We start from the raw sequence: 15715 nt of genomic DNA, 5'->3' as shown, positions 1-15715 counted from the left end.
TAGAGGTTTTATCTAGCTATTTTCTCTTTCTGGCCCACTGTGATCTTGGTGGCTATTGTTAAAATTGATGGTAAAAAATATGTTTCATAGTTCCCTCTACTTCCCGAAAAACAATATGCGATCACAGCATACTCAAGTTGGCTCTTTTGGTTGAAAAGTGCTATTGAGCGACTTAGTGGATTGTCACAATTAAAATAAAACCTCTTCCTTTTAATTCAACTATATATAATGGTAAAATGCACTTGCACTACACTATCAAAACAGATACTAGTATTTCGACTACGACTTATAGTTGGTCGGTGTTAAGTCAGACCGGACTAAGTCGCAAAACATCAAAAAATGAGATGATTATAGCATTGGATAAAGAATTTCGTCAGCTACATTCGACTCTTGCCAGATTTGAAATATGTAACAATAAACAAGAATTATGGCAAAAATTAATTTCCAATCATAATGTAAAGGATGCTGCGATTCAAACTTTAAACTCGTTTTTCTCGAAATCAATATTTTGTCACTTAGTCCGGTCTGACTTAACGCCGACCAGTTGAAGTAGGTACTGTAACTAATGGCCGGCTAGCCCAGTAACAAGACCCTCTATAGCTTCACAGGGTCGGCCACCGCGTTAGGGAAAACCCATCTGCACACTCTAACCAGGATTTGGTCACACCTGAAAACACTTTTAAAGGCGCACACAAGAAATGTGGCAAACAGAAAAGTCCAACAACCAATTTAATTTAAAGGAAACTACTTTTAATCAAACGAGGAATGAGAAAACTTTTATTAACTCACTGGTCACTGCGTTGATTCGTCGACGATGGCTGCTTCCACGTGTTGCTGCTGCTGATGCTGTCCGTGTGTTCCGCCGGCCGATGGCCACCGGTTTACGTCGCTGTCTTACCGCGTGGCTTGCTCGTCCAGCTCTTCCGCCGGGAACATCCTCCGGCCTTCCGTTAGCTTCACTCGGATTAGCGTGGTCGTTTGTTGACGGACGACCGTTCGACACTTCTGAGCCACTGCCACTTTTCTTCGGAAGAATCTGGCCTTAATTTTGGCTGACGGAAGGTCCAGATTTTCCAGCACCGAGTGTCACTTTATGCACTCAAACTATGTGCAAATATTGTCACTTCGAACTTACGGCGAATAACTGTGCCGAATTATAAAGTTCCGGTAATTGTAACGGCTTCCGGAACCAAATAGCTAAGATAATTATATATCTTTATAAAACTGTCGAATTTGTATCACTGTGTGGCTTTCACGGACTCAGGAAATAAGAGAGCCTAACCATGTGGTACAGGAGCTTATATAGCCTGAGGGATTCACTCTGGCGGTTTTCCTTCAAGTGCTGGCGCAAAGATATAGCCTTCATTCGGCTGCAAACGGTGGCTCGGCAGAACACGCGATCATCTTTCCGCCCGATCATCAGGCGTTATGCGTAGCTTCGTTTGCGGGTTGTGGTATTCTTGAACAGCTTCGAATTTCGAAGGGATTAATTCACCTAGCTAGCTCCAGATTGGCTGTCCGTACTAGTGAATGGTCCCACTTGACGACACATCAAATATTTCTGTCGCTCTGCTCGTTTATGAGAGTTTGGGTTTTTTTTTCTCAAATGGGCATGGTGACGAAACACTAATACGGATGCCTTTTACTTGTGAATGCATGAGTGGTCTCACTTGACGGTACAACGGCTCTTTTTACCGTTCTGTCTGAGTTTTGAATTGTTTTTTTTTCAAAACCGACGTTGCGACGACCCACATATTCACGAGTATTTAACTGTAATGAAATGCAACTTGTTCAATTTATTGTTTGGACTCATAATTATTTTAATTGTACCATTATCTTTATATAAAAATATCTTTTTCTTGCGCGTACTTTACATTTAACGACAATCTTTTTATTTAGTTCTATAGCAATACTGACACCCAGGTATTGCTTCAAGGTTGAACCTTGTCGAAGATTACAGTACTAGTATCTACTTTGACAGTGAAGTGCAAGTGCATTTTAATATTATATTCATATTGAAAGAGGGTAAGGGATTCAGCGTGAAAACAACACTTTTTTGCTATTTTTTAAAGAAATTTGGGTGAAGCGAGCTGATTGAAGCATTTGTGCATTATAATATATCATTTCAAAAACATTCTGAAATTATTTTAATGTAAAATTATCGACAAGCGACTCGGTGATGAAGCTTTTTGTAGAATGTCTCTGAAAAAAAACACGATTTACGGTGTTGACTGCCATTCAAAAAAAAAAAAATACTTTATTTTGTGTACGCATTGTACGTGAAAAATACATAACCCCTACTTTGAGTTTTTGAGATATTCTTTCAATTAAGGGGTTTTTATACTCATTTGGAAAAAGGCTAAAAATACCGCCATTTTATGAGTAGAAACGCTCTAATTGAAAAATTATCTCAAAAATTCAACTTAGGGGTTGGGTATTTTATATTTAAATTGTGTAGGGGAGTCAAGGGTTAGTTGGCGGTGTATTCAGTTTTTTTATTTTACCGCTTTGATTTAGGTAGATCTTGCAAAATAGAACTCGTTGCATAAAAAGGCAGACTGTTGGAAACATCCCTGAATTTTATTAAATATTTATATTTATATGTTGCATTGTTTTTGTTTTTTATATAGACAATAATATGTTACGCGAAAAACCAGGTATGCATAGATACGCCAATAAATAAGCAATCAGATGGAGATTCAATTACTCCAGGGGTAGTTATGGAATGTGCAAAGACATTCTCAAGAAAACAGTATATTAACCGGCATTTGTCATTATATGGTCGGTGTTTAGTCAGACCGGACTAAGTCGCAAAACATCAAAAAATGAGATAATGATAGCTCTGGATAAAGAATATCGTCAACTACATTTGACTTTTGCCAGATTTGAAATATGTAACAATAAACAATGATTATAGCAAAAATAAATTTTCAGTCATAATGTAAAGGATGCTGCGATTGAAACTTTAAACTCGTTTTTCTCGATATCAATATTTTGTCACTTAGTCCGGTCTGATTTAACACCGACCATATTTCAGTCTTAATACTCCGGCATTTTGACTTTGACGCGTACTCCATATTCAAAAGCACCGCCAACTTACCCCAACTATTATGGAAAACTATTCAAATAATAATTTTTGTCCGTGGGTAGGTATAATATCTATACGAATACTGAAATCATTCGGGAAATAAATTGAAAATCACCCTAAATAACACAGCGATTAAAATTTAGAAAATTCACTTAGTATGCTCGAAAACACAATATCGCCCACAACTTCTACAAAACATAATGCTTTGCAACAAAAATACATTGGATAATAGGTGGTTTCGCATAACTTGAGGTATACAACGAGAGGCAGTCTAATAGAAACGGAGAAAAAGGAATTCCGCCAACTTAGCCCAACCGCCAACTAGCCCCGGACTCCCCTATGAAAAGTTTGAAATAAATCGGTTAAGTAGTTTTTGAATGGCAATTAACACCGCAAATCGTGTTTTTTCAAAGATGCTCTACAAAAGTCGGTTGTCGATATTTTTGCATAGAAAGATTACAGAATGTTATTGAAATGATACATTATATAGTTTCAATCAATTCGCTTTATCCAAATTTCTAAAATAAATTGGAAAAAATGTGTTTTTCACATTGAAAACCTTAGAAACCTCCCCACTCCTCCCCCCTTCCTTACTGTATTAAACTATTGAGGATTTGTCCTACTTTTGTATGGTGGGCGATAATTGTGCATCTAGGTAGGTGACTTGTGCAACATTTACTAACAATAAAATCTGACATTTTTTAATTGTACGTGGTACATATCAGGTCAGAGAGTTACAAATATTGTACTTATCAAATGCGTTCGACTTTCGGTTTCCAGATCGATATATGTAATAACAATAGATGATCGGACAAAAAACAATCGCATCAAGGGGGAGCACCATAGAAACAACACAAATATAGCCAATTCGAGTACAATTCGATTGAATGGTTGATCGAGTTATATCGCCGCAGCAATTACTAAAGTTTGCCATCGAAAGTCCGCATTGATCATCGGATACTTTCGTTTTCAATTAGGTGGCCAACTTTGCTATATTATTTGTTTTGTGGCCCACATGCCATATTTATGTCCGCATGTCGGTACAAACGACAGCAGTCGTCAGCGTATGGGGAACTTTTGCTCTCCTCCCATTGTGCCAATATGGGCACGCGAGAAACCATGTGCCACTGTGCAACTATGTAACTACTATTTGTTCCTTCCGAACTCTTCCTCTTTTGCTTTCTTCGAGCACAAGAAAATTAACTTAGGAGCCGGACTCAAGAAGTAATACGAATACGAAAGAAATTCAGAATCAAAGAGCGGGAGCAATTGATTGCAGACAGAACTCGACTCTGTCGTTGAATCTAATTGATATCTGAAAGCATAAACACTGTTCATTAGCTACCGGCTTCAAGGTAAACAACACAGATACCCCCTCAAAGAAAATTGACGTCTACGAGACAATTCATATGCAATGGCATACTATTGCCATATATGTACCGATGTAATTAAACGATAAGGTTTTACTATTGTTACATAAACAACTTACAGTTGTTACGATCGGGTAATGAAACCGAACCCTCGGAACTGGCAGCTTAGTTTCAGTTTAAGGCTTTCTATCAACTATAAGGCCTGTGTTGTCGGTGGGAACACGATATGCTATCGACTTAATTTCTCTTCCTCGTTGAAGTTTTCCGTATTAAACGGCGTTGTTGAAAGCAACGGACGCTTGTTGCATAAGTTGCCTGTTCGAGTTCAGATCTTTCTAGAATTATGCAATTAATATGATTACATAAATCAGTACTAACATAGAGTCGACAGACGATCGATATCTACTTTTTTATGTTGCTCGAGTTCACAATGGAGCCGGAAATCATTCACTTTTTATTCTTTTCGAGATTGAGTCTGGGGGTTGGGAATCACCTTCCATAAACAATCGAATCGCACCCGTCGCGATAAATCTACTGCAGTAGTTCTCAACCTGGGGTCCGCGGACCCCTAGGGGGGCATGGAGTCGTTACTGGGGGTCCAGGAGGAAAAATATTTTTGCCAATTGGATATGGAAATTTCAAGTCTAACATACTGAAAATGATATATTGATAATATACAAAATCGATGTTTAACCGTGGTAGTCCTCAAAAACCCAGGATGATTTCCAAGGGGTCCGTGGTACGAAAAAGGTTGAGAACCGCTGATCTAGTGTATTGGCGCTCGCAGGTTGTTCATGAACTCGTGTTGTACCACCTATGTTCAAAATTGTCGTATTTAATCGTTGTGAATTTGATGATTTGACTTTTATTGAAATACGTTGAACGTTCTAATTTGTCACGCGTTGTAACGCCACGTTACATCATCGGTCATAAAACAATCATCTTCTAAAATATTTAGTAGTTAATATTGATTGAATATTTCGTGAAATTTTGTCTACTTTCTGAATCTGTAATAAGTTTTGATGTAGGCGTTCAATTGATAAAGTTATAACATATTTGTCGAATGAAGATTCGTCAAATCGTTGTAACGTCACGAAAGAATGTGTCATTTGTAAGGGTGACCATATGAGGCGAGTAAAAAACCAGGACAGTCGAAAGGGGACTCCCTCCTCCCGTTACCTATCAATCGACTGTGCCTTCTCCACATGTTTTCGGCAGTTACAAAGATCTTGAATCGGGCAGGCAGAGCTTCGGCAGTAAAAAAGTTCTGTGGGTCTGGGAGGAAGAGCTCTGCCAGAAAATTTTTCGTGGGAATTCGATCACCGTGCTTTTTAGGATTTACACACACAAGCGAAGTTCTTGCTACACCACCAGCGAAAGTTTCATGCTGTTGTTGGAGAAATCGGAAATCCTGAATTGAGCAAATGAGACGAATTATTATGAGATCGTCTGTGCAGGAACAGGCGAGGAGTTTTCAGCACTAAATACACATCATTGAAGCAAAGCAGAAACAGCAACGGTCCCAAGTAGCCATGCCCATGCGCAAAGCCATGTAAATCACTTAGTCCGATTTCACTCGGATTATCGTTTTCGTCCATGCTGTCCTCTTGATGTTGTATGGGTTTTCACGATTACCTGGTTTGAATCGTTTGTGGGACCAACGGGTCACGATCGTGTATCCGTATTTTTTGTCATTTACTTTATTGTCGGGGGTGCTGGCAGTTGATTGGTAAGTAGCATCACAATGATCAAACACGCTGTGAGTAGATTCTGTTGTTCCAGCATTCGTTGGTGGCTGAGTTGCAACTCCGGTTGTTGGTGATTTAGTTAATGTTGTTGGGTTTGCTCGCAGTTGATGTTGTTTAATTAGAGGCTTTCGCACATGGCTTGGCACGTACGATCTATCCTTCATATGTGCACATCGTGATTTGAGATTTGCTTACACCTTCTATTTCGTATTGAATGTTCAGGTATGAAGGAATAGGTTATGTAACTCGCATTCTCACGATACGAATACCATTGGATATACCTGGAAAAAAGTTTCTCCAGGTTTCAAACTTTCACCGTTACGTGTTTGGACATCAAATGTGAATTTATTGGTTGTACGCGGGGATAGATCGTGCAGACGCACACCAGTCTTATCATCGTCAATCTAAACGGGTATCTTGATTCTAACATTGTCATGTGCAACGACGTGTTGTATGTTGTTTCCCATAGCCAAACTTTTCGCCATGGCCAAAGTTTTAAATGCTATCAGTATCGGATTACGAGTATGCGCCTTTATAAACTGTTCCACTTCGTGAACACAAGGGCGGATTGTACAAACGACCACTGTATTGTATCGTAGACTACAGCTCATTCATATGGTACGTACATACGAACGCCTCTTTCTCATTTCAATTTCCATGTAAAAAAGTAAGTTGGAAAAAGAAATAACGAGGTACTATCGAGAAATTAAAAAAGGCATCGGATGGTACAATAGAGACTCGAGTGTATTAAGTTTTGTTTGTAGTACTCTGGAGCAGAGTGAATAAAGCGAAAACTCAATAATTAGAAATATAACGGGTGTTTAATAAAAAAATGAGAATGATTTCAATACCTTTCTGTAATTAAAGAAAAGAGCGTAAATTCTTTTCTCTCCAAGAGAATTGTTCTCTGGACTCCCTTTAATTGGGAGACATGTTTCTTTTCGATCGGGTGCTGTCAGCTCAATCGAAGATGGCGTCGAAACAGCAAGTACTCCGCGAGCGCGTTGTGCGGTTTTACTTGGCAATCGTGGAAAAAAGTTTACGGTAGACCACTTTGGAGACGAAACCGTGCCCGTGAGTACAGTTTACCAGATTCTGGCATCCCTGAGTGTGGAGCGGAAGGCCGGTAGCGGCCGCCGGCGAAGATAATGACGAAGAAGAAGAAGGAAGCGTTGAAAAGGCTGTTCGACAACAAGGACGGAACGAGTTTGCGTGATGCCGGCCTTGATTCACCGAGCCCTCAAGATGGAGGACATCATCTATCGGAAGAAGATTCGGTCCCCCGATGACACGGACGAGTAGATAGCGATCGTGAAATCGCAGTGCCAGTGGATAACGAACAACTACCGCGAGACGTCGTTCGTGCTGCTCTCGAATACCCACATTCCAGGAAATGACAGCTACTATTCCAGCGACAAGTCGGCCACACACCCCTAAGTAAAATATAAGTTTAAGCATAAATTTAAAAGAAATATTATGCTGTACATCGCCACATCGGACAGAGGGATTTCAAAACCGTGGTTCAAGCCGAGCGGTCTGGCCATCAATCAACAAGTGTACCAGAAGGAGTGTCTTGAGAAAATTCTTCTGTCGTTCTTAAAGGAGCATCATACGGTTGGGAAGTACGCCAAGAAGACGCTGAGCATAAAAAGATACCGTACGTGCCGAAAGAAAGAAACCCGACTAACTTGCCACAGTGCCGTCCCATTGGGGTTTTTTCGGCTCCCTCAGTGTGTATTAAAATAATTGGCGAGACAAGAATACGAAGCAGTTGAACACCAGGATCCGGAATTGTATCCGGAAGATGGATGATAGTGCGTCCAGTGCTCTTGTGAGAGCATCGCGACTAAGTTGCGTCGTACGGCTGACCAGGGCCCCTTCCCCAATATTCATTAACGTTTTTTTGAAGAATAAACATTATGTTTTTAATAAAAAAAAATCTGAATTCGCTGAAGAATTTTTTTTTGTTTTTCAACTACATGACTAAAAAAACTTTCATGTTTATTGAACACCTGTTATTAGGCTAACAGGAGAAAAACCAGGACAAATCAAGCTTTTGCCTCGACTTCCTAGGACACCATGACAGTCAGTGAAAACCCAGGACATGTCCTGGGAAACCAGGACGTATGGTCACCCTCCTGATTTGTTTATTTGTTACATCTACACCAACAGACCCTTTGGTCCCAACAGTGGTTTCTTAGATGAAGCCGAATACCATCGCCATACTGTTAAAAATCTGGCGACCACAGTTGGTTCTCCTGAAAGGTTGTCGAAACAGTGTTACACTGGTCACCCGTAAGTGCAAGAATCCTACTTTTCAGCTAGCACGAGCACACCTGACGTTAACGCCGTTTCTCGTAGAAGTGTACAAGGCGGTTATTATCAATGGGTGTGAACGGAACACTGAGAATGCTCGTTTATTTATTTTCTGCTCGTGTCTTTTTGGCGATTCTACGTTGAAACCGCTCACAGATAGCGCTGGAAGCAAAGTGCTGCTGATTTGATTCTGTTCTGTCATAATGCATATATTTTCTGTAAACATTGGTAAAAAATAACTTTAAAACAGCAAATCACCTGTCAATTTGTTGATAATTGTTTAAGAAAATGAAGAAAAACCTTCATTTTATAAGATGATGAGTAAACATTTTGCGAAAAGGGTGTAAAATACAGTGGTTTCTAATATTATTCGCAGAGCTATATGTGTGCTGTTCCGAAATGTAATTTGTTGAGCACCGTACCCGCCTCAACATCATTTCCCGTTTCTGCTAAGTTAAGCTAAACCTTCATGAGATGGTGTAAATTCATGAAACTCTCGAGATCACGCGAGGAAAGAATATATCCGGCTAATAGGAAAGTGTCAGCTTTGTATCATACACAGCCGATCCTTCTCTCTGATAGTCTTCACTGAATCTCCTACGTAGTCCAAAATATAAAGGAGTTTGACATTGATACTGATTGGGTCTCGGTTTCGAGTTGGAACTTTATTTATGGAAAGTATTTTTATAACCACCAGAATACCCCGATTACATTTCGAAGAAATATATGAGCCAAATAGTTTCAAATGGTTCTAACTTTAGAATAATTGCAAATAACACAAATTTTCTTACCCGTTTCATTCATATTTTGGCACTGGTAAGCTTTTTCCGAGAAGAAAATAAAGTTTTTGTTGGAAGCTACGACTCACTTGCGAGTGAAAAAATACAAACTGTATTGCCAGTTCATGAGCTGAATCATAGGTGTCGCATGATTAATTTTTTTTTAAATCGCCAATTAGCTGTTCTGTACCGCTAGGTCATGGGGATCATTTAATTCTCTTCTTTCACATCAAGGTCATCATCGAAAAAAGTGTTTTGGTGCTCGCGATCATATGTTCTCTCAGGCTTCTTACACTTACGGGTGTTAATCCGTCGTCATTATTAATAACTTCCTCGCCGATGTCGCTTACAGTTGTTTTTGGGATTCTGGATGCTGCTTTTGCAGTTGTCGTTATGGCATGAACAGCTGCTACAAATATGGCAACCATTTGTTGTTCGGGAATTGGTATTGAAAACTCTGTTTTGGGTTGGTTTGCCGTGGATGCTTCGGCAATCAGTTGAGATGCATTTTCCTCTGCATCTTCCGGGCAAGGTTGTCCGTGGCGCAATGCCTGATTACAGTACATACTTACATGGAGGAGTTTGCCCCTCTTGGGTACATAACGTAGTTCGTTTAATAATAGCTTCGTGGATTTTAAGTTATATAGTCAAGTGGGAGGATATAGGTCTTTCGATCCGCATCATCACCACAAGAACATCGTTAGGTGTATCCTGCAAGGAACTTCTTCACGTATCCGGTGTAACGGATTTTACTTCTCCGTATTGTAACATGCATTCTGCAATTAGCTCAGGAAGGGTACGTGATGATGGGTCATGCAGTCATACCTCTATATAGTCTTTTCCTATATAGAAAAGCATCTTAATCGCAATCTTTTCAACCACATGCTTTCAGTTGTTTTGCAAAACGAAACGTTCGGCTTGATCTACGTGTTGAATGATATCAATACTGCATTGCGCAGATGATGATACTGAATATGGCCTATGGCCCATTTTCACCTTCAGAAGGTATTCCACTTCACGAACGCGTCAACGATCGCGGCGTGGGGTCGGAGCAATGCCTTCACCCTTTTGGGAAATAATATTGCATAATTCTTTCATAAGATCATTCATGACTAGCTTATCAAGGTGCTTAGAGTTAGAGAATAAATGTATGAAGACGATGGAGCTTCTGTTGCTGTGGATATGTACTAAAAATAAAATTGTCGTCAGTAGGTCCATGTTCCTTTTGCTGGGATCAGTCGTAAACATAATCAATCCGCAGGTCATGTCACTATAGTTATTTCCTAAGCTTTTCTTACCAGTGTACCGTAAACCAGGCTGACATTGATCACTTTTCGAAGTAATCATTACATATTTTTAGACGCAGCAATTTTTTTTCAAGTTTAATATTTTTAAACCATGTACTGATGTATGGAGAACAAGAGATTGGATGGTTTTACCTAAAATTGTCCGCTTATAGCTATTTTTCCAAAAATGATTTCAAGTTGAAGTCCGTTTTCGTATTCCGGGGTGACTTTGATAGCCTGCATGTTCACCCACATTAAGTTATCGATGTCAATGTTCTTCATTCAAATATTTGTTTAAACTAATTCTGGAAAGATACTCATTGTTAAATAAATGTTAATTGGTATTATACAAAGTATTTCAATGTACTGCAAAATTCGAGTATCCAAAATTTATAATTGTATAATTTGTGTCCAATAAAAATAAATAAAAGATTCTGAAAACCTTTAAAACTGCTAAAATTGTTTTATTTCAGTGCTTTATCAATGTACAAAAAGTTTCATCCATTTTAACACGTTGGAATATTGAACTATAAAAAAATGTTGCGAATTTCAACTTAAAATTATTTCGTTATTTCAAATTTCGTTTTTTTGTACCCAAAAACCGAACAAAATACTCAAAAAGTATAACAAATCAACAAATCAGTATTTTATAAGTTTAGAGTAAAAATCATTTCAAATTAAAATGATTCGGTAAACTATTCTGGTTTAATAAGATCTACGAAAAAAATTTCGAGTGATCAAAGTCACCCCGGTTTACGGTACTTCACTTTTTATCTTGAACCATGGCGCGTGCTAAAAAGCTCAAGCCAAACTAATGGAGAGTTATTCTATCCAATATGTGTGCAATATGGGACGAACGACTAGCTCAATCGTATTCTTTTTACTCAATGCCGGCTTACGCGCTGCTCAGAGGACGCAAAAAACTTGGCTTACCTGATAGTACATCTAACGAACACAATCGATCGGTATTTAAGACAAAAGCCTCAGGAAAAAGAAAACTATACAATACCAACGAAATACCTTTAAATTTATATATTTTGGTTTCTTACATGATGTAACGGTGCTGCCGTCAGAAACTGTTGGGGTCATTGTTGCTTCGTGGTGATGAGAGAGGATGGAGTGCATGTACTTTTTTGGTGTTTCGTGATGTGAATAGAACGATCCTGAGCAAAATAAACACACCGTCCAGTTGGTATGGGATGTGACGATGGCTGCTCAAAGAAGTAGTAGCAGTTGCTCTATCCACTATGGTCGCAGAACGAAGAGCGGAGATATCAGACTTCTGCGAACCCGAACCTCAAAAACGTCCGTTCCGGCGTGAGACACGGCGATAGCGTAAGTCTAACCGGCCACCAGCACCTCTTTCGACGGACAGGTGTCATCTTCTTTGCCGACTATGGAGTAGCTGGATAAACTTCGATTGCTAGGAGTGGTAGATTCCTTATCCGCTATAGGGCATGCGGATATGCTAGTGTCAGGTAGCCCTAATAATCTCCTTCGAACGTGGCTTTCTACAGAATTGACTCTGGCTTCGAAGAAACGGAGACGTACATCTGACACACGATAATTCGTCATCACAGTATTTCGTGTCGTCATCCCGTCGAATTTCTTAGCTGGTATTATAAACCGCGACAGTTTTAGGTCCAACTATTACGGCCAATTTCTTCACTGGATGAAAACCGGTTTTCGCTGAAAACCAGTTTTCTGGTTGCTGGTTATCAATTAGTCGAAAACTGGTTTTCAACGAAAACCGGTTTTCATCCAAGTGAAGAAATTTGCCTTTAGAGAACTCGTAGGACCAACATTCGCAAGCTTCCAACGACTCCCCTGTTCTGAACATTACTCATACGGCCAATTTAATTGGTCACCAGCAATCGGAAAAGTGGTTTTCAGCGAAAACCGGCTTTCATCCAGTGAAGAAATTGGCCGATATTATTCTCCTCAATCCTTCCTTCTCACAGTATTTCTCTCTCAGTAGTACTGCACTGCGAATAATTTCTCCCCGTGTGATGAAGTCTCCTAATCTTCGCCGGTAGGTTGGTGGATTTCATTGTTATCAGTGGTGGCAGTGGCGTAGCCAAAAATTTGGTTTGGGGGGGGGGGCGTATTTTGATGAATTTTTTGAAAATGCTAAAATTTCATAAGAGTGTAATCAATTATTGAAAATTCAGAAACATGAGTACACTAACAGATACCACTCCAGTCTACAAACAAGGAGAACTGTGGAACAGTTTTTAAACCTCTATTGATTATTTTCTTGAATAATATGTTGATGAAGTCAAAGAATGTAAACTTTTAATGTGTGACATATTTTCGGAAGCTTTCTCAACAGTCAAGATCACATAATATCAAAATCATCAGCTTTGAAGGTTCGAAGAAGTTTCCAACATAAAACAGCACATCAGTTGATATACAACTTCTTCTAGAAGTATTTTTTTTTAATCTAAAGATTTATTTGAAACGGCTCAATGCGTTAGCACAACTGAGCCGTGGGTCTTTTATTTTTTTACAATAAGTAAAAATAAAATAAAAATCTAAAAATGTCGGTCTACCAGATCATGTTGACGCAGTTTGCTACTGCGTGTTGAGATCCTTTTCCTTGGCGGTGAAGTCACTTGGGGGTCATTCAGTCTGCCTTCTCTCGCGTTATCGTTCCCGTCCATGTCATCGTCGGTACTGCTTTCTTGCTATTCACGATCAGAGGATCTTATTTGTTTCTTGTTCTTACGGGTCGCTCTTGTAAATCCGTCTTTATCGATATTTTCTTCTTTATTGGCGATGCTAGTTGTTGGTTTGGGAGCGGTTGTCGTTGTCGTTGTACCTGCATTATTGGTTAATTGGATCGTTGTTTTTGGTTTAACCCTCGCGTTTTTTTTTAAAGGGCCAATAAGCATGCTATCAAAATCCACTTTGAGAGGAAATTCTAGAAAAACGATTAATTGCCGATTATAAAGCACAGCAGTAAACGAAAGAGAAAACTTTTCTCTTTCATAAAACGTTAACATCCAATCTCGATGAGTTACGGTTTGCCTGGAATTTTCTCTCAAAGTGAATTTTGACAGTATGCTTATTGGTCGTATACAAAAAACACGCGAGAACTGAAGGTGTCGGTGGCTGCTTGTTAGAGTTGGCTGTAGTAGATGAGTTTTGACTAGTTGCTTCGGCGCATGTTTTTCCGTAGTGGGCTGTATGGTTACAGAATTGGCATGTTGGGGTCTGCACGGGATATGTGATTAGCGTTGTTTGCTTATAGGCCACGCCATCCTTCGGTGATTTGCATTCGATAGTCATGTAAGAAGGTATTGGTTTAGTCACTCGCATTCTCACAATACGAACGCCGTTGGGAATGCCAATGAAAAAAATTCTCCAGGTGTCATTCGTAATAGATTCTACTTCTCTATATTGCGACATAATTTGTTTGATGTAATCTTAGTGCGCGGGGCCAAATCATGGATACGTACGTCCACCATGTCGTTTTCCATATGCACCGGGATCTTGATTCTGGTGTTATTAAATTCGACCTCGTGTTGCATGTTGTTCTTTTCAATGAAGTTTTCTGCCTGCGCTAAACTTCTAAAAGTGATTAAAATCACAGTTTTTAACGTGATGTAGCTGAATGTGCGTAAATTCAGCGAGATTAAGCTTCATTTTAACTTTAACTAATTGCTACACTTCCTGAACTGTGGGTCTCACACGAGTTTTATTCAAGTCGATCGAAATTGTGTTATCGCGTAGCACGGGCACTTTTGTTTCATTTGGCAAACTCATTTCACTCCGCAGTCGGGGGCAACGATACAATTTGTTTGTGCAATGATATAGAACAAAAGCTTGCTTGATTTACTGGTGCCTATAGCCTGCTATAGCGCACAGTGGCCGGAGACCGGACAAAACCTATGTTTCAAATATTGATGTTTTTTTTTAATTTTTTCTGGGTTTCCTATGTATTGAATGACATATTCTCAAAATTTTGTGAGAACTGAATGAGAATTAGAACTTTATTAGCAATTTAAACATCGCTGTGTCAGACAATTCTAATGAAATTCATTTTCTAAATCACAGTATTTATGTTCACTTCAAAAACCTGTTACTCTTTCAATTTTAATCCGATTTGATCGCAACTAGCTTCATTTAAAGGGCATTTAAAGAATTTTTTCAACGTGTTTGCCAAATCTGATTCTAACAATGTAATATTATTATGGGTTGATAGCAAATTCTTTTTTAACAAATGTATTCTGTACAATCAGGTGAAACAGTTCGGAGCGGTCACTTTTTATATATTCTATGGGAAATTATCTCTACCTTTTGGATTTCATGGTCTTGTTTTGCCCCTTTTTGCCCGGAGGGATTTAAAATCGACATTTTAAAATGTTTGCTGACATGGAGGAGCATGGTTATTAGTGCAAAATAACAACTAAATAAAACGTAAACAAACACTTACATACAGATTGCAAGAAGTTTTATCTGATTATTATGTTGCTTATGTTAGTTTCAGTTATATCTAATCAGTAAAAAAAGATTTTTCATAAAAATGATATTATGCTTATAAGAAAGGTTCGATAGCACTGTATGGGAAAAATTATTTCTTCTTTTATAACTTTTGACGTTAGCTCAGCACCCCAAAATTACCTTAATATGTAGTTTTCAGCCAGATTGGGCAACATTTTTGGTTTCGTCCAACTTTTATTCGAAGACCGGCCACTGTGTAGCGTAGCGATTTTTTTTCTTCTGCTTTGTGCGAGGTCAGAAGATAGACTGGCTCTAGAAGTAATTATGGAGAATTATCTCTTTAAAAATAGTAAGGGACTTGATGCCTTGAGCAAAGCTGTTGATAATATCATTTTAAACAATTTTGTTGAATATATGAAGGCCCCATGAATGCAGCATATCGAGATATAAAACAGTATTTAGCCAATTTTTTTAAAGCCAGTTCTCTTCAATATAACTTTTTTTTGTAAGCTTTAGAGCGTCGAACTTTGAATGCAATGTAAATTTTATTGTTTATAAACCGCAGAAGAGATTTATCAAATTCAGTAATATTGGAATGACTTGTTTTAAAGGTTTTCGTTAACATATAGTCTACTACATATATTTCGATACCCTGAATATATAGAATATTCATGCCTTCCAT

At 38.8% G+C, this 15715-nt stretch overlaps 1 protein-coding gene across 4 annotated transcripts in view; it reads right to left on the bottom strand.

The window, feature by feature from the left end:
* Positions 1 to 1254, bottom strand: part of LOC131689325 (uncharacterized) — a 90246-nt gene extending 88992 nt beyond the window's left edge. For 3 of the 4 annotated variants that reach the window (XM_058974332.1, XM_058974333.1, XM_058974342.1), the window contains exon 1: positions 790 to 1254. Coding sequence is in view for 1 of the 4 variants with exons in the window: in XM_058974342.1 (XP_058830325.1) it covers position 790 (1 nt within the window). In the remaining 3 variants the exon portion in view is untranslated. Of the gene's footprint in view, positions 1 to 557; positions 576 to 789 lie in introns of those variants that run through there. The other variant, XM_058974339.1, reaches the window with a different exon arrangement.
* Between the last annotated feature and the right edge of the window lie 14461 nt (positions 1255 to 15715).

This window comes from Topomyia yanbarensis, chromosome 3, assembly GCF_030247195.1.
Source record: "Topomyia yanbarensis strain Yona2022 chromosome 3, ASM3024719v1, whole genome shotgun sequence".
Classification (NCBI taxonomy): Eukaryota; Metazoa; Arthropoda; class Insecta; order Diptera; family Culicidae; genus Topomyia; species Topomyia yanbarensis.
This window is presented reverse-complemented; position numbering and strand designations above follow the sequence as displayed.